The following is a 20,413-nucleotide window of genomic DNA, read 5'->3' as shown; positions in this document are numbered from 1 at the left end:
GGATTTGGGTTGACATTCCACCTAAAACACTGCGTTTATTTGAGGAAAATAATTGTTTGATTTTTGATATGACAACAAGAATAATAGCTCGGATTTTGTTGGATAACCTTTACTAGATGTGAGGGAGAGTAGTTCTGCGTGGATCTGGGAGATGAAATCAGTGGCGACGATCAAGTTTTTAGCAAGTAAGTGCAACCCTTTCCTAGTACGGATGGATCAAGGTTAAATTATTTTACTCCATACTCCATGTTTTCGAGGGGCTTTGATTGTGTTTTTTCCTTCAGAACACTTTCTTATAGCTAACTAATGCAATGAGAGCCGTTTTCAAATTAGTGGACGAAAATGTCTCCCTATTTATTTTATGCTGCTACAATCAAGGGGTCCACTGGTGATCCTCTCATGTTAGAACTGAGCAACAGAGGAAACCTCAGTAAGGCAAATGTTTGTAACTTAAAAATTACTCAAGTGTTTTGCAAACTTGCATTCACTGCTCAGAACAGGGTGGGGTGTACATTGTGAGAAGTTAGCCTGGCATATGATGTCCACAATTCTAGTGGGCACCTGGCACCAGTCCAAACAACCCTTATTGATGGTAGGTTTAAGAACACCTTTATAGAAAGCTATCCTAGTGGTAGCTGTGGAGAGCAGCGTTCAAGCTAAGTCTTGAAGGAATGTAAAGCAGCTTGCTTTACTGGTCTATAATCTTTTGAATGATCAAATGAAAGCACACCACACAAGGTATATATAAAAAATATATGTATTTATTCCAAACACAACCCCTCTAGTCTCTTTATGAGGCTAGAGGCAAAAGTACAATACAAGGACCTAAATAGCGCACAGTAAACTAGCACAGTATACGTTTTGCCCTAGGGGCCTCCCAAACCATATACTAAAATAGTGGTAAAAGAACCACGTGAGGGACAGAAGTGAGGCCTGGGGCCTGTAGAACCGCTGGGGCAACAAGGAACCACCCAAGGTAGGGCTGCAGGAGACCCACGGGGGACGCGTACAGTGTCTAAACACAGCCGCAAATCACCATTGACTTCTATGGAGGAAAAGCAAGTTACAATTTTAAAGATTAAGGACACTTCCTAGTGAACTATGATGGGACCCCTTTAGACTTAGACACTTCGAGAGTCAAGACCCACGGGAGTACCAGAGTACTTGTGTTCCCTCAACCAGGGAAGCCGGATGCATAGGTGACTTTTGGTTTTGGGTTTCGTCGTCGATTCCAATGGAGAGCTGCGAAGAAGTGCTGTGGGCGACCAGAGAAAAAGTGCCCTGGTGGATCCAAGGGTGGATCGGACAAGACAGAGGTCCTCATCCTCGGCTCCAACCCTTCAGCCTGGGACGACTCCTGGGGGCAGCCCCGACACCCACCGACCACGCACGCAACCTGGGTATCATCCTCGACTCAACGCTCTCAATGACCAAGCAAGTCAACGCCGTCTCCTCCTCCTGATTCAACACCCTCCGCATGCTCCGCAAGATCTACAGATGGATCCTGACAGATACATGAAAGACAGTCACCTAGCTCCTCATCAGCAGCAGACTCGACTACGGAAGCGCCCTCTACGCGGGAGCCCCGACAGAGCTCATCAAACGACTACAAAGCATCCAAAACACCTCAGCACGACTGATCCTTGACGTACCATGCCACGGCCACATCACCCCCCACCTTAGAAACATGCACTGGCACCCCGTCAACAAGAGGATATCCTTCAAGCTCCTCAGGCACGCACACAAGGCACTCCACAAGACTGGCCCAGCCTACCTCAACAGACTGCTCTCCTTCTACATCCCCAACCGCCAGCTACGCTCCGCCGACCTCTCACTCGCCACCGTCCCGCTCATCCGAAGAACAACCACCTTTGGGAGATCCTTCTCCCACCTGGCCGTCAAGACATGGAACACCCTCCCACTGAGCCTACGACAGACTCCAGACCTGCTGACCTTCAGGAGCATACTCAAGACCTGGCTGTTCGATTAGTAGTGCCCCCCCAGCGCCTTGAGACCCTCACGGGTATGTAGTGCGCTTTACAAATGATTGATTGATTGATTGAAGAACCTGAAAGCAGAGGGGACAGAGTCTGGGTCACTAGCCAGTGACCAGGATGGCGACAGGAAGATGCCAGCCGGTGTAGAGTGCTTTCAAGTGAAGTAGGTGAAGCTTGTCTCTTCAGCCACGAGGACCAGGAGGCGTCAACGACCAGGAGCTGGATTCGAGCTGTCTTACGAAGGATGTCGAGTGCTGCAGCGTCAGTATCAGGATTGGACCCAACACTCCCTGGCAACCGCAACCCACGCAAAAAGATAAGATTGGCTTCGGTGCAGACCAGCAAGTTCTGAGGGACTCTCCCTTTGGAGGAGAGTCAGGGCACATCTGGAGCAACCAGGAAAGCCAAAGAATCAAAGGATTGTCCTTCGTGGGGACCCACTAGCCAACGGACTAGAGATCGCGAAGGAGCCTCGAGCTGCGGTGAAGAAAGGGGACTCACGTGACACTCGTGGCGTGCTGAACTCTCAGCTTTGGTGCAAAAGGTGCTCGGGGCAAGGCCAACAACTAGCCCAATGCACAGCTTCGGGAAACTTCGAGAATAGGTGCAGTTGCAAAATTGCAGGATGTCCAGGAGTTCCGTTTCCAGGTCTCTTGTGACTGCTTCGGGTCTCAGCTTTGATGGGATCTCGTGTCGGCCTCAGAGATGTCTGGAAGTCCGTGTCCTGTGTTGCAGATTCTTCGGGATCCGGCAGGAGCCTCGAAAATGCAGACCGGCAAGATGCTCTTAGATGCCTGTTTGAACAGGGAGGTCACTCCTTGACCCTTAGGGAGATTTCTTCCATCTTCCAGTTAATATGGAATGTTGAAGGTCGAAGATTTCTGTTTCAGAGTTTCGTCTTCGGTAATCTAAAGTCCTAGGGACTGGGGTCCTATACTTATACTAGGTTTAGGGGGTGGACTAATTCTAAGGTCCCACCTATGGGAGGACCTGGGGAGGGGGTGGTTACACCCCTTCCCCTTTGTCCAGTTTCGCGCCAGAGCTGGGGCTGAGTGCCCCAGCAACCGGTTTGAACTGGAAAATGCATGGAGCACCTTGTGTGCCCCAGCAAGTGTCTGAAAAGCATTCACTGAATGCAACCCACCCTGCCCCAATACACTAAAGCCTGTCTGGGGACATGCTGGCACCTCCCTGTACAGGAAACCTATTGTCCAGGCCTCCCCTGCCGGAGTTTCGTCCAGCAGTAGGAGGTCAGACTCCTGTCTGTGGCAGGAGCATCCATTTTGTGATGCTGAGGCTCTTTAAAACTATAACCGGGTATACCAGTGTGTACATGTCTTCTCCCTCTAGAAGGGTGGATTGCTACCCCCGCCGCCAAAACTGGTGGGGGAGGGGGGTAGTATTCCAAAGTGTTAGACACCAAACACGACATGTTTTGATAAATCCAAACCAAAGTTAGCATTAACCTCGAGGATTATAATGCACTTAAGAGTATATAATATGGCTATATCAAAGAACAGCTATAAGGAAGGGATTCCGAAAGGTGCAGAGGGGCTCAGCTCATGCTAGGGCACCCTCTCACACAAAACAAGCACTCTGCCTTCAGGATTGTCAAGGCCTGCATAGGAGTGACTTATAGGTTAATATGTGTCTCTATGTATAGGCAGTTATAGATATACTATAACTCAGTAAGGGTTGCTTACACCACCTTACCCAGGCTGCAAGTGCAGACCTGTGGTGCCATTTTGGAAGGCTTCCCAGGGGTGGCATAATACACACTTCAGCCCCTGGTAGGCCTCTGGGGTACCTATGCCCTTGGTACCTATGGTACCATATACTAGGGGCTCACAAGGTAACTCAGTAACCAGTCTGGTATGTACCTAAAGTACCTGGTATCAATTTAGAGAGAGAACAGCTAGGCTATGGTCATGATTAGTAGGGCCACAGCCAGACTAAAGTCGAAAAACTAGTGAAACACAGCAAAAAGTGGGGGTAACCATAGGAAACAGACCCTACTCTCCTATACAACCCCCCGCCCCCAAAATGCAGGGACATTAAACTAACCATGACCAGTTGAGTCTTCTTGCTCTAAGTGGAAACATCTGGAGAGTCCATCTGCATTGGCATGGTTACTCCCAGGTCTATGTTCCACTGTATAGTCCATCCCCTGTAGGGAATGGACCACCTGAGCAGTTTGGGATTTTCACCCTTCATCTGTTTTAGGCATACAATCTGAACTGTGAAGTGAGTGCCAAACAAGTATGGCCTCAGCTTCTTCAGAGCCCAAACCACAGCAACGGCCTCCCTCTCATTAGCTGACCAATGTTTCTCTCTAGGGGTCAGCCTTCTGCTAATAAAAGCTACTGGCTGGTCCTGACCTTCCTCATTCAATTATGACAGCCCAGCCCCTACATCCAACTCAGAAGTATCTGTTTGGACAATTAATTCTTTGGAGTAGTTAGGACTTTGCAGAATTGGTGCAGTGCACATGGCGTGCTTCAGGTCATCAAGTGCCTTTTGACAGCTGACTGTCCACTGATTTAGGGGTGTCACTATGGAACCATACCCCTTGACAAATCTCCTATAGTACCCAGTCAGGCCCAAGAAAGCTCTGACCTGAGTCTCGGTGGTGGGAGCAACCCAGTCCATTATGGTCTGGATTTTGCTCTGCAATGGTTGAACCTGGCCTCCACCTACAAGGTGGCCCAGGTACACAACCTGACTCTGCCCTATCTGGCACTTAGTAGCCTTGATAGGTAGGCCTGCTTTCTGCAGGGCCTCCAAAACATTTTTCAGTTGGATCAGGTGATCCTCCCAGGTGGAGCTAAAGACAGCAATATTATCAAGATAAGCTTCACAGTAGTCTTCCAGGCCTGTTAGGACTGTATTCACCAACCTTTGAAATGAGGCAGGTGCATTTTTCACACCAAAGGGCATTACCACAAATTGATAATGTCCACTAGCGGTTGAAAATGCTGTCTTTGGCTTTGCATCATCAGCTAGTCTGATCTGCCAGTAGCCAGCTGTTAGATCAAATGTACTCAGAAACCTGGTAGAGGCCAAACTATCCATGAGCTCATCTGCTCTGGGTATTGGATGGGCATCAGTTCTAGTGACTGCATTGAGACCTCTGTAATCTACACAAAACCTCATCTCTCTCTTACCACCCGGGGTGTGAGGTTTGGGTACTAGGACTACTGGACTAGCCCAGAGGCTATCTGAAGGTTCAATTACTCCCAGATACAACATGTTCTGGACTTCTGTCCTGCTCCAGTCCCTGACATGATCAGGTTGCCTGTAAATCTTATTTTTGACAGGCAGACTGGCCCCAGTGTCCACTTCATGAGTGCACCAGGTAGTCTGACTTGGAGTCAGTGAAAACATATGTCTAAACTGTTGTAGAACTTGTCTGCAATCAGTTTGCTGCTTTTCAGTGAGGCTGCCTGCCAAGGTTACTCCATCATCTGATCCATCATCAGGGTTCTGAGATACCAGGCCTGGGAGAGGGTCACTCTCTTCCTCCTGTCCTTCATCAATAGCCATGAGCAAGCCCATGTCTGCTCCGTCAACATATGCTTTCAATCAGTTGACATGAAGCACCCTATGGGGGCTCCTGCAAGCTCCAAGATCTATCAAATAGGTAACCTCTCCCTTCTGTTCAACAAAAGTGTGGGGCCCACTCCACTTGTTTTGGAGACCTGCTGGAGCCACAGGCTCCAACACCCACACTTTCTATCCTGGCTGGTAAACAGTCAGTACAGCCTTTTGGTCATGCAAGGCCTTCTGTAATTCCTGGCTGGCCTCAAGGTTTTTGGTTGCCTTTTTCATGTACTAAGCCATCCTGGAGCGGAGACCAAGTACATAGTCCACAATATCTTGTTTAGGGGGTTTGAGAGGTAACTCCCATCCCTCCTTCACCAGACAAAGTGGTCCTCTAACAGGGTTCCCAAACAGAAGTTCAAATGGGCTGTAGCCAACCCCCTTCTGCGGAACCTCCCTGTATGCAAACAAAAGGCAGGGTAGCAGGATATCCCATCTCTGCCTGAGCTATTCTGGGAGACCCTTAATCATACCCTTTAAGGTTTTGTTGAACCTTTCAACTAGACCTTTGCACTGTGGATGATAGGGTGTGGTGAACATGTAGTTCCCTCCACTCTCCTCCCACATTGCAGTCAAGTAGCTAGACATACATTTTGCACCTCTGTCAGATACTACCTCCTTAGGGAAAGCCACTCTCGAGAAAACTCCCAAGAGGGCTCTTGCCACAACAGGTGCTGTAGTGGTCCTAAGGGGAATTGCCTCTGGGTAACTAGTGGTATGATCCACTACCACTAGGATAAACCTGTGCCCAGATGCAGTTTGGGGATCCATTTGTCCAACTATGTCAATCCCTACACGTTCAAAGGGAACCCCCACCACAGGTAGTGGTATAAGGGAGGCCTTTGTAGTGCCACCTGCTTTACCACTGGCTTGGCAGGTTACACAGGAGCGACAAAACTCCTTGGAGTCTTCAGACATGTGGGGCCAGTGAAAGTAAGGGACAATTCTGTCCCAAGTCCTGTTCTGGCCCAGGTGTCCTGCTAAGGGAATATCATGGGCTAGTGTCAAAAAAGGAAGCCCCTGAATGCCAAAGGTATGACCAACCTCCTGGCTTTACCAGGCTTGGGGTCTCTACCCTATGAATACAGGAGCCCTCCATCCCAGTAAATTTTATGGGTGCCACTACATTCCCAGCAGCCTCAGCAGCATCTTGCTGTCTGAGGGGTTCAAGAGAAGGGCAGCTCAACTGCGCCTGACTCGGATCTGCCCTGGAAGGGCCCCCTGTCCCTAAGAACTCAACGTGATCAGGTTGAAACTCCTCTGGGACAGTTCTTTCTTCAGGCTCACAGTCAGCTTCCTCAGAAGGCTGATCCTCACTCGGAGTCAGGGGGGAAGGCACTGCCTTAACCCTACTGCTCCTTTTCTTGGTAGGCAACTGGTCCATTATTCCAGAATCCAGTGCCTGTCCAGTGTTAGCTTTTCTGACCTGTGACCTAGTCACTGCAAGGACATGTGCTGGGAATCCTAACATTTCTGCATGGGTCCTATACTTCACTTCAGACCAGGCTGAAGTCTCTAGGTCAGTTCCAAGCAAACATTCTCCAGGGAGGTCTGCACTTATAACAACCTTCTTAAGGCCAGTTACCCCTCCCCAGGAGAAATTAACAACTGACATACTATGGGTGATACTGACATTGCTAGCATTGGTCACTTGGTAAGTCTCTCCAAGTATGTCTTGTCCAGGGTCCACAAAGTCTGGTATCACCATTGTGACACTTGCCCCTGTGTCCCTGTAGGCCTCAGCCTTTTTCTCATTGATTAAAGATGTTTGTCTGTACTTGCCCAGATTACTGGGGCTCACAGAGGAGGTCATAGCCATGCCTCCATCACAGATCAAAACAGCTTGGGTTGGTACTCTGACTAGGCCAGAGTCCATCCCAGATCCCAGGGTTAACCCTACTACACCCTTCTGTTGGGATCCACCACTTGTAGCTGTACTTGTAGGGAACAGTTGCCTTAGGGGCAACGTTGGCTGGAGCTGTCTCCTTTTTGGTGAAATCACTAGTCCAGTGACTATTAATCTTACAAACTTTGCACCATGGTTTTTTTGGGCCTTCTTTCTTTTTAGTTTTGGGACCCGCACCATTAGAAGCTTTTTGGGGACCTTGTGAAGACTTCTGGTCTTTACCTTTCGGTCTTGCTTCTGTTGGTCACCACCTTGGTTCTGTACCATCTGCTTCACCCTGGTTCCGACCCATTTGTCTGCCTTCTTTCCCAATTCTTGGGGAGAGGTCATATCAGAGTCAACCAGGTGCTGATGCAACAACTGGTTCTGACAGTTATTAAGAATTTGTTCTCTCATGATCAGATTATACAATCCTGTATAGTCACATACTTTACTGCCCAGTACCAGCCCTCCAGAGCCTTAGTAGCACAATCAACAAAGTCAACCCAGTCATGAGTCTGTGCCTTTTGGGTGTCTCTGAACTGCAACCTGTACTGTTCAGTGGTTAAGCCAAACCCATCTATCAGAGCACTCTTCAGGACAGTGTAATTGTCAGCATCCTTTTCTCCTACAGTGAGGAGCTTATCTCTACCTTTGTCTGCAAAGGAGAGCCACACGATTGCTGCCCACTTCCTTGGGGGTACCTGCTGTACTTTGCAGGCCCTTTCCAGTGCAGTATTCCATTTGTGGATGTCACCCCCTGACTGATAGGGGGGGACAATCTTGTTCAGGTTTCTATGGGCCTAAGACCTATCCCTACCACTAGGTATATTGTGGCCACCATTGAACTATAGTCCCATCTTTTTTCTCTGTCTTTCAAAAGATAGGGTCTCCTTTTCTAAGGCTACTTCTTGTCTCCTTATCCTAAGCTTGGCTTCTCTCATCCTAGCTTCATGCTCCCTCTTCTCAGGGGAGGTCCTCCTCCTATGAGAAGAGGCAGAAGACCCTATAGATGTACCAGAATGGTTAGATTCCACTGAAGGTGATCTGTTCCTTCTAGGCACACCACCAGGTTTACTTGGTAGGACAAGGGGAGGCCCATTCTGGCCTTCCTCATCTCCAGGTAGATCTGGATTCCCCAGCTTTAGGTCACTGACATCTACCTGATCTACATCATCCTCGGAGTCCTGGTGTGGTATGAAGGAGAGTAGGGTGTGCTTCCTATGGTTACCCCCACTTTTTGCTGTATTTCACAGTGTTTTACTTTAGTCTGGCTGTGGCACTGCAAATCAGGAACACAGCCTAGCTGTTCTCTCTCTTAATTGATACCATGTACTTCAGGTACATACCAGATTGGTTACTGAGTTACCTTGTGAGCCCCTAGTATATGGTACCTAAGGTACCAAGGGCATAGGTACCCCAGAGGACTACCAAGGGCTGAAGCATGTATTACCCCCCCCCCCCACCCAGAACTGGTGTCAAACAAAGTGTTTGACACCAAACACAACATGTTTTGATAAAGCCAAACGAAAGTTAGCATTAACCACGAGGATTATAATGCACTTAAGAGAATATGGTATTGCTATATCATAGAACAGCTTTAATGAAGGGATTCCGAAAGCTGCAAAGGGGCTCAGCTCATGCTAGGGCACCCTCTCACACAAAACCAAGCACTCAGCCTTCAGGATTGTCAAGGCCTGCATAGGAGTGACTTATAGCTTTATATGTGTCTATATGTATAGGTAGTTATAGGTATACTATAACTCAGTAAGGGGTGCTTACACCACCTTACCCAGGCTGCAAGTGCAGACCTATGGTGCCATTTTGGAAGGCTTCCCAGGAGTGGCATAATACATGCTTCAGCCCCTTGGTAGGCCTCTGGGGTACCTATGCCCTTGGTACCTAAGGTACCATATACTAGGGGCTCACAAGGGAACTCAGTAACCAGTCTGGTATGTACCTAAAGTACATGGTATCAATTTAGAGAGGGAACAGCTAGGCTGTGGTCCTGATTAGAAGGGCCACAGTCAGACTAAAGACGAAAAAACAGTGAAACACAGCAAAAAGTGAGGGTAACAATAGGAAGCAGACCCTACTCTCCTACATACATTAATATGTATTATGTCCACAAGTTCAATTCTGGTCGCTCTTGTCCTCCGTTCACGATTTTTAAACTGTCAAATCTGTCAAAACTAGAAACCTAGTTGTAAACCTGTAACTAGACTCCGTCAAGAGTGCCGATACCATAAACTGATGTATTGGGTATGTTACATTGCCATTTGTAGAGAACAAATTTGATAGATAAATGTTTGTAAATACCGTGGTTTTCTGGGAGCTGATTCTTGAAGTAGCTGTCCAAAACTTATATTCCAACCCGTTTATTTTTTGTCAGGTTCATTTAGCATCCTGAATGTTATGATGTCAGAACTGTTAGAGAACCTTAACACAGGACAAATGTTTAATATTACCAACCTGGACCTTAGCAGTGTGAACAGCAGTTACGGATTTTGGCTCATGAAAAATAATACGGACCACTCAATACTGCAGCAAGAAGTGATGGCTTTAACTGCATCTACCACCCTCCTCGCTGGTATTATGCAGGTGAGAATATGCAACATGAGAAAATGGGACTTTGAGATGGGTTTTGAATTGGAAGGATGAGTGCAGTGCACCAAAGGAGTGGACATTTTGTTTTATTATCATTGCTGAATTAAATGCAGAAGCAGGTTACCTATTATAGAATGAGAGATTTTTTAAATGTAGGTGTTTTTAACCTCCTTCCTTCCTAATCCAAGTGAATCCTCTTCCATAAGTGGATGAGTTGCAATAGGATGCCTATTGCCTACATATGTGCAGGTTCATTGGTAGGAGTGGCAGTCAGTTCTATTGATCAGTGACTGGAACTGGGAAATGGACAGATGGCCAGTGTGCCTCATAGTTATCCAGTATTTGGGTGTCTTTCATAGATTCACATGCCTGAATCATTCCCCGTCGTCGAGACGGGAGCCTCCGGTACATAAAAAAGTAATGTCCTAAGACATACATAAAGAGAATAGGTCTAAGGGTCTCACCTTAGTAACCTATCTAGGTCCTTATGCAGGAAGGACCAAATAGAGTAGGCTCCAGGGTCCCAACTTGGTAGCCTATCTGAGTCCTTTTGTAAAAAAGGACCAAAGTAAAAGGAACAACCAATCAGCTACTACCTCCCTCTAGAACCTTCCTGTGAGGAGCCTCAGTCTCTCAGATTTTTCTACCGCACGTTGTGCTAGGGAGTCTCCACCTGAGTTCTCCTCAGGAATATTGGATTTTCATCTAACTTTACAGTTTTTTCGACTTTCTTGCTATGGCTGATAGCAAGAAGAGAGCACTTTTTCGTCCCTGTGCCTCCTGTGGCAAACTGAGGCTTCACGTGGACGACGAACATGAGACATGCCTATACTGTCTCTATCCTCACCACCAGTCCATAGCCTGCAGGATTTGCCGTAAATTCTCCCACAAGACCCAGAAAGACCGGGAAGGGAGACTTCTAATCTGGCTAAACAGGCTTAAGGACAAACCAGAAGGCGACCTGATTTCTGAAGGTGAGAGCATGTCTGGCGCCTCACAGTTTTCCCTGAAGAGGCCTAGGGCTTCCTCGCCTGGCCCCTCAGACACCCCTCCTAAGAAGTCCAAAAGGTCTTCAGAGGGCAAGCCTACCGTGTCTAGCAAGGACCTTCCTGTCCCCAGGAAGCAACCACTGCTTACTATGACGACGGCGCAATCGGCGACCACCTCATCGCTAAAAACCGTCTCTACATCGACGACGACGGTATCGACGATGATGGCATCGTCGGCGTCCTCCTCGTCGACGACACTAACTCACTTGTCGTCGGCAGGAAGACCGCTTTCATCCTCCGCTCCGTCGTTGACTAGGAGCACACCGTCGACGACACGTCCGTCGACGAGGACGTCGACGACGACACCGTCGACGACGACACCATCGACGAAGGTCACACCGTCGACGAGGCCGTCGACGAAGGGCACTCCGTCGACGAAGGGCACTCCGTCGACGACGGCGCCGACGACGAAGCAGTCGACAGCGGAAAAGTTACCAAAGGCACCGTCGACGAGAGCGTCGTCGACGGACCCACCGTCGACGAAGACCAAAATTCAACCAATGATGGAGAGCTCCTTAACGAAGCCATCGTCACATGTATCGACGGCGACTGGTGCCTGGAAAGAATCTGAGCTCCTATCACATGCGATGGACGCCCAAACATCCCATGTTTCCATCAGAATCTCCAAAATACCGATTACACCGGAGATGACATCGCCTAGTAAGGTCCAACAGCTGACGCCATCCTGCTTCTTACAGGACCAAGAACCGGAGGAGGAAATGTTTACCCAGGCCACTAGCCCCTCAGACCTGATTGTCAAATGCCAAAGTACGGACGAAGAGCAGGAGGTTGAAGAATCTGTTCCTCCAGTTGTATCTACCCAAGTTCACACTCCAATGGTGTGCTTGCCAGCCTCCTTAGTTTCAGACTTGCGCTTCCTCATTCAGGACTACAAAGAGCGGTTTCCACAAAAAGCCACTCCTGTTCCGCCAACTCCGCAGCCAGCTGTGACCGTTCCTGCGCAGGTGCCAAGACATAAGCCCCCTCCACTGGTTCTTCCTAGGACACAGGACCCTGCACAAGACCCCATCTCGTCCGAGGATGAGGGAAGGGAACATGAAGAAGGGGAAGTCCGAGACGACGATACGGACGTGGATGCAGACCAAGACTACGTCACTCACTCTCCAGCCTCTCCGGAGCCACAATCCTCTGAGTCTCCGAAGCAGATATTGGAGGTTTCCATAACCTCATGGAAAGGGCAGCCAAAAGGTTCCATATGTCCATGGAAACTCAGGAAACTGACTGTTTCCTCTATGACTTTAAGGAACCACAGCTACTACCGCTATCCCAGCCTCTCAGCTATTATGTGACTCCTTGGCTAAGGCCTTTGAGGATAAGATCACGACCATCTTGAGCAACCTAAATCCTATGACATCTGAGGCTGCTTCTCCTCCTATATTGGAGTTGGAGGCTGGGAAAGCCAGGCTGGAAAGTTTCCCGCTCCCGTCTTTTGCAGAGTTTGGTGCCCTAGCGGATAGTGTTTCCTCTGGGTCCCCTCTGGATGTAATCCCACACAAACTCTGGAAAGATTTTCGAGAAGAGCTATACTCTCCTCTCCACGCAATTTGTTGCCAATCTCTCAGCTCGGCCCAGGTCCCGGAAAGCTGGAAACTAGCAGTGGTTTCTCCTTTACTGAAGAAAGAATCATTGGATCCCCTCTGTCCCGCCAACTACAGACCTATATCGTTACTTCCCTTTCCGATCAAGATCTTGGAAAAACTGGTCACAAGACACCTGTCCAGTTTTTTGGAAGGTAACGAGTGTCTGGATGCGGCGCAGTTCGGTTTTAGACCAGCGCATGGAACCGAAACAGCATTGGTGACTGTCTTGAGCGACCTTCGTTCGCGTGCCGACCATGGACGAGCAGCCTTTTTAGTGCTGCTCGACATGTCGGCAGCGTTCGATACGGTCAGCCACGCCATCTTGACCAGGAGATTGGAGGAGGTGGGGGTGACGGGCACCGCCCGGGATTGGCTGGTTTCATACCTGGCCAATAGACATCAGGTGGTTGCCCTCCCCCCCTATAAATCCATCGTTAAGAGGGTTGGTCAGTGAGTACCCCAGGGCTCGGCCATCAGCCCCATCCTTTTTAATCTATACCTCCGCCCCCGATCAAGTTAATAAAAACATTTGGCATTTCAGTCACCAACTACGCTGATGACACCCAGCTCATTTTCTCCTTTGAAGGGGAGAATGCGGTGTCCTTGGAGACCTTTCACCATTGCATGGTCACCACGGCAACATGGCTGAGCAACAACTCGCTGCAATTTAACAGCACTAAGACAGAGGTGTTACACTGCTCAGTGGACCGGGTCCCTCGATCTTTGCCACAAGATTTTTGGCCTTCCTCCTTTCAGGGCACGGCGGCAGTAGCAACCTCGGTTCGGAATCTAGGAGTGACAATGGAACCAAGTCTTCAACTGGACGGTTTCATTGATAAAACAGTATCCACTTGCATGGGCCTTCTGCGCTCTCTCAGGAAGATTCTTCCTTTGCTCCCTGTTAATGCCAGACCAGAAGTAGTGCGCAGCATTATCCTTAGCAGACTGGATTACTGCAATGCACTACTTCTGGGGGCACCTGCTACGGCGATAGGTAAGCTGCAAAGAGTGCAGAACTTCGCGGCTAAGTTAGCACTCTCCCGCCGCCGCTCTGACTCCTCCTCTGCAGCTCTCAGAGATTTACACTGGCTCCCTATCCCTCAACGGATTGAATTTAAGGCGCTTTGTTTGGTCTTCCGGGCTCTACATGACTCTGGACCGTTGCCCCTGCAGGAGATGTTCACATGGTACATCCCCGCAAGAACTCTCCGGTCTGCTTCCGCCTATTTGGCGGTTGTTCCTAAGTTCCGGAGAAAGCGAATGGGTGGCCGCTCTTTTGGTTTCACGGCATCTAAATTGTGGAACGACTTGCCACTATCGCTTAGATGCGTGGGAGACCTCCTTTCTTTTAAAAAACTTTTAAAAACTCATTTATTCCCCAGGCTAGGATAATCACTCTCTGATCCTTCTCTTGATTGTGCTTCAGGACCTGTTAGATCTCAGCGCCAGGATGCCCGTTGGTGACAGCAAGCGCTTTACAAGTGTGTTATACATACATACATACATACAAGATCGATCCCGATCATTGATTATCTACTCAAACAGGGCAAACAGCTCATGCAGTCTCCAGCTTCCCTGCAGGTAATTGTACCCAGACTGGACAAAAAATATAGAGCTACGTCGTCGGCTCCAGCATGCCTTACGGGTCACCCCAAGGCGGACTCTGTGGTCACCCAGGCGGTGCAGAAGAACTCGCGTAACCCTGCATCACCTTTATCGACACCACCAGATAAAGAGGGCAGGAAGTTGGATGCATTTGGGAAACGTTTTTCCACTACTTCTGCGACGACGGTGAAGATCGCCAATTCCATTGCCCTTCTCGGACGTTACAACCGTCAACTCTGGGCGGACATCGCGCCCTACCTTGCTGACCTGCCAGAAGATCTAAAAGCGGAGGCACACTCGCTCCTCCTCGAGGGCCAAACTTCGGCTTCAGAACTGATCGACTGCGCCATTGACGTGGCCATGACTGGATTCAGACAGCTGGCAGGCGCCGCTGTCCTAAGACGCCAAGGCTGGCTTAAGGCCACCTCTTTCAGACAGGAGGTCCAAACCAAAATTCTTGATATGCCTTATGATGGCGATCATCTTTTCGGCGAGAAGATTGACGAAGCCCTCACCGCAATCAAGAAGGACACCGACACAGCCAGAGCCCTAGGCACTCTGCAATCTCGCAATCAGTCCTTTCGTACCAACAGGGGAAGAGGACAATCCTCCTATAGAGCCTCTTATCAAAACAAGTCCTCTTACTCATACTCACAGGGCAAGACGCAGTTTCAACAGCGCCAAAACCAGTCGGGACGTCAGTCCTCCTTCAACAAATCGTCCTACAGAGGAAAAGGACAGAAGAGACCCGCAGGCAATCGCCAATGACTCTACCAATTGGCCAGCCCCTCCACCATCACATTCTTTGCGACTTGGAGGAAAACTTTCTTTTTACCTTCAAAATTGGCGGCAAATAACAACGGACCGTTGGGTTCTACAACTTCTTCAATTCGGCCACTCTCTGGAATTCCTCTCAAATCCCCCACAGACACCACCCGTCAAGCGCCCTCACAGACACCTACGGCTGCTTCTCCAAGAACTAGCTTCCATGCTTCAGAAGGGCGCAATAGAAAAAGTTCCACACGCCCAGAAGGGGGAGGGATTCTATTCCCACTTCTTCCTCATCCACAAAAAGGGGAAGAAATGGCGACCGATCCTCGACTTGAGAGCTCTCAATGTGTTTTTAAAGAAGCAGTCGTTCCGGATGGTCACGCTACAGGAGATCCTGGGACTTCTGGAAAAAGGCGACTATATGACATCACTAGACCTACAGGATGCCTATTACCACATCCCTATCCTCAAGGGACACAGGAAGTTCCTAAGGTTTGCAGTCGCAGGGGTACACTACCAATTCCGCGTCCTCCCCTTCGGCCTCAAATCTGCTCCAAGGATCTTTACGAAATGCCTTTCTCCTGTCGCAGCCTTTCTTCGCCAGCAGGGACACCAGGTCTTCCCTTACCTGGACGACTGGCTGGTAAAGGCTCCGTCGAGAGCAGCCGCAGCCGCATCTTCCAGCGCCTGTCTGCATCTTTTCCGCCGCCTCGGCTTGACCCTCAACAAGGTAAAGTCATCTCTAACACCAACCCAAGTCATCACTTTTCTTGGAGCGACCCTGGACACGGAATGCACAAAAGCCTTTCCATCACAGGAGAGAAAGTCGAAACTCATCTCCTTGGCCAGGTCAGTGACATCCAAAAAGACTGACCGTCCTTATCTTCAAGTCGCTCCTCGGCATGATGTCGTCATGTATCCTGCTCATCCCGCACTGCCGCCTAAAAATGCGCCCCCTGTAGGAAGAACTGTCAAAACAGTGGACACAAGCGGCGGGATCCTTCGAGGACCGCATACGAGTCACCCAACCTATGATCAACAATCTACAATGGTGGAGATCAGCCAAACACCTGTCGCAAGGACTACCGTTCCTGCTTCCGGCGCAACCACATATTATCACCACGGACGCATCCTTAGAGGGCTGGGGTGCAGTCCTGCAAGAGCTACAGACCAACGGAAAATGGACGCCACAGGAATCCAAACTCCACATCAACATTCTGGAGCTACAGGCAGTCTTCCTGGCGCTCCAATCGTTCCTCCCGCGCATCCGAAACTCCCCAGTGCTAGTCAGGACGGACAACACCACGACGATGCACTACCTGAACAAACAGGGAGGGACGCGCTCGCTCTCTCTCTCTCGAGAATCTCAGAGAGTTTAGAACTGGCTTCTCCAACATGGCATCATACTCAAAGCCGAATACGTTCCGGGCAAAGACAACGTCCTGGCGGACGCCCTGAGCAGAGAACAGTCCCTATCCCACGAATGGGAGTTAGACGCGGGTGCAATGGACTACATCTTCGCGAAGTGGGGAACGCCACAGATAGACCTCTTCGCCACCAGGGAGAACGCCAAATGCCCAAGCTTCGCAAGCAGGCTTCCCCAACCAGGAACACTAGGGAATGCATTTTCCATAGCTTGGCAGAACGTGTTTGCTTACGCCTTTCCGCCATTCCCACTGATACCCAGGGTAATCAGGAAAATGAAATCGGAGCCCTGCACCCTGATCCTCATCGCCCCATCCTGGCCGAGGCAGCACTGGTACACGGAGCTCCATCGTCTATCGGTCCATCCACCTCTTCGCCTACACAGTCACCCGACCCTGCTCACGGTGTCTCACGGGCAGGTTCTCCACCCGAACCTGGGCCCTCTGAAATTGTCAGCCTGGCTCCTGAATACCACGAGTTCAGTCATCTAAACATACCGCAAGAGTGCAGAGATGTCCTGGCCAACGCTAGAGCTGACAGCACAAAAAAGACTTATACTCTCAAATGGAAACGCTTCTGCGTCTGGTGTGAGAAGGAAGGTCTACATCCTTTCCATGTCACCCCCCAACAACTCCTGCCATACCTCCTACACCTGGCGCACTCAGGCCTTGCCCATGCGTCCATCAAGGTCCACCTGGCAGCAATTTCTAGGTTCACTCGAACTTCTAGGGGCCCCTCCCTGTGGGCGGACAGGCTCATCAAACAATTCCTAAAGGGCCTTTTTAGGTCCTTCCCTAGACCAAAACCTGTCCCTCCAACATGGCAACTCAACGTAGTTCTTCACCAGTTGATGAGGCATCCCTTTGAGCCTATCCACAAATCGGATATCAAATTCCTGTTGTGGAAGACAGCCCTCCTACTGGCGCTAACCTCGGCCAGAAGAGTAGGCGAATTGCAAGCCCTCTCCATCCAGGACCCTTTCTTACAATTCAAAGAGGACAGAGTCATCCTGCGTACTAACCCACGATTCATACCCAAAGTCCCATCGGACTTCCATTTAAATGAGCCCGTGGTTCTTAAATCGTTCTTTCCGAACCCATCTACTCCGGCTGAGAGATCACTGCACTCTTTAGACCTTCAGAGATGCCTCAAATTCTATCTTGATAGAACAAGACAATTCAGGAAGTCATCCCAACTCTTTGTCGCATTCAGCAGACCTAGGAAGGGCATGCCCCTAACAAAACAAAGTATATCAAGATGGATCTCTTCAGCTATAACTCTCTGCCACGAGAAGGCAGGACGACCTCTGGGCTCACGGGCCAAAGCCCACTCCACCAGGGCCATGTCTACGTCTGCGGCACTGTTTGCTGGAGTGCCACTCCTGGACATCTGTAGAGCGGTAACCTGGAAGTCCCCGCATACCTTCACCAGGCACTACTGCTTGGATGCTGAGCTGACGAAAGACGCAGCAGTGAGCAGAGCGGTGCTTCGCCATCTATTCCAGTGAGGTGAGCACTCCTACTTCCCACCATCCTGGACTGGTATGCACATTTCTTTATTACTAGATTCTGCATGACATTGTATGCTGTTGTTTTTACAGTCACAAATGTTCCTTATTTGCAGGTGTATATGTTCTGTATCAACACAGGATGTGCATATTGTATTGCTTGCTACTCTGATTCAGGCATGTGAATCTATGAAAGACACCCAAATACTGGATAAGAAATGCGTTACTTACCTGTAACTGCAGTTATCCAGTATTAGTGTCTTTCATAGATTCACATGCACCCTCCCCCCTCCCCTGGAAGGACTCACCTCTCTCTAACAGGTTTACACCTAACCAACTTGGTGCGTACGAAAATCTGAGAGACTGAGGCTCCTCACAGGAAGGTTCTAGAGGGAGGTAGTAGCTGATTGGTTGTTCCTTTTACTTTGGTCCTTTTTTACAAAAGGACTCAGATAGGCTACCAAGGTGGGACCCTGGAGCCTACTCTATTTGGTCCTTCCTGCATAAGGACCTAGATAGGTTACTAAGGTGAGACCCTTAGACCTATTCTCTTTATGTATGTCTTAGGACATTACTTTTTTATGTACCGGAGGCTCCCGTCTCGACGACGGGGAATGATTCAGGCATGTGAATCTATGAAAGACACTAATACTGGATAACTGCAGTTACAGGTAAGTAACGCATTTCTTACTTTTCACCATCACAGCATAAAGAGATTATGGTCTGAGTTTTCCCCTTCTTTCGTGCAATCGTCATATACTGATAGTTGAGCAGAAGCTTTATGTGCCATGTAAGTATCTACTGGTCAAACTTTCAGTGTCTAAAATGGAAACCATAGAACTGAGGGGAAGATACAAGAGCCGGTTCAAGGATCCTTATGAGTAAGTGCTCGACATGGTAGTTGGGCTCCATAGAATTTCTCAAGTATGTTCTAACAGCAATAGTGAGATGTTTAGCGGAGATTAATGTGTGCTAAGTTGTCTTTTTGTCCTAATTGTGTGCTTTCATTTCACCTTCCGCTTTTAATTTGTTTAATTTTAGTTAAGGAAGAAATATTTTCAAAAACGCTATTTCAGTGGGCGTGGCTTAGCGCGACATCATGGCGGATGCAGCTTAGATACTCTCCGTCCCGCCATGCCATAATCCGATCATTTATCCTGCCTTCCTCCCGCTCCTAAGTGCCCCAACCAAGGGATTCTGGTGCCGGACTTGCGGAGCTTGGGCCTCTGAGACGACCCCCCTTCTATTCGGCGGTTGGGTTGGGCCGCGGCGGAGAGGCGCATAGAGCGGGGCATCTGATCTGAGGTTTGATTTAAGGTCTATGAGGCACGAACTTGGGGCTGCTCAGACAGTGGGGTAAGACTCGCACGAACGACTGGCTACAACAGTGATACCCCTACGACGGTGCCAATAGCCGATTCTTGGGGAGGCTGGTGTTGGTGGACCGCACTGATGACGCGAGGAGGCGGCAGGGGCCCCCCCTGAACAGGGCCCCATCGACAAATTCACAGGCCCCGGTGGTAGTGCGGGAGCAACAGGTGGTCGTCAACAGGCCGGACAACGCCGCCCTGATGGCAGCCATAACGCAATCTTGTGATATGCTGGACGCTAAAATAGGTGCCGTGGGGTCGGATGTAACACTACTGCGCCAGGACCTGAGGAACGCTGTGTCCCGCATCACAGAAGCAGAAACGCGCCTCTCCGGAGTGGAAGATGTTGTCGATGCCCTGAAGCGTAAGGTGGCTACCATGGAGTTGGTCCAGAAAGGCCTAGCTCTCCGCGTGTAAGATGCAGAGGGCCGCGCGAGACGGAACAACCTACGCCTTGTGGGTTTGCCTGAGGGCTGTGAGAAGGGCAACATGGAGGGCTTCTTGACGGAGTGGCTGGAGAGCTGTCTCCCCGAGGAGTCGCTTTCCCGCTGCTTTTTGATAGAGCGGGCACACAGGGCCCTCATCCAGAAACCCCCGGAGTGTGCACGACCATGCTCAGTGTTCGCTAAACTTCTGAATTACCACGACCGGGACGTTATCCTGAAAATTGCCAGAGAAAGGGAGCCGTTGCTCTATGAGAATAATCGGATCATGATCTCCCCTGACAATACCCGCATGGTGCAGCAACAGCGGCAGTCCTTCACGGCGGCCAAGGCCCGCCTGCGCGAGTTGAAACTCCCATACACCTTGTTGTACCCGGCCCGATTGCAGGTGATATTCCAGTCGTGCACGCACTTCTTCAATAACCCGGAAGAGATGTTTCAGTGGACGGACGAAACCGCACGGATGAGAGTACGTACAGCCCCCGGGCTGGAGTCTGAGTCTTCGCAGGGCGTGCTACAGTCACAGGCTTCCCGGGGGACTAGACGGAGGAAT

The 20,413-nt window shown here is 49.7% G+C and overlaps 1 protein-coding gene across 1 annotated transcript in view; it reads left to right on the top strand.

Moving 5' to 3' along the window:
- Nucleotides 1-9,897: 9,897 nt before the first annotated feature.
- Nucleotides 9,898-20,413, top strand: part of SLC26A8 (solute carrier family 26 member 8) — a 3,386,895-nt gene continuing 3,376,379 nt past the window's right edge. The window contains exon 1 of the mRNA XM_086923258.1: nt 9,898-10,083. Within this exon, the coding sequence (XP_086779384.1) occupies nt 9,898-10,083 (186 nt within the window). The remainder of the gene's footprint in view (nt 10,084-20,413) is intronic.

The sequence above is a fragment of the Lissotriton vulgaris genome, chromosome 5 (genome assembly GCF_964263255.1).
Source record: "Lissotriton vulgaris chromosome 5, aLisVul1.2, whole genome shotgun sequence".
Taxonomy (NCBI): Eukaryota; Metazoa; Chordata; class Amphibia; order Caudata; family Salamandridae; genus Lissotriton; species Lissotriton vulgaris.
This window is presented reverse-complemented; position numbering and strand designations above follow the sequence as displayed.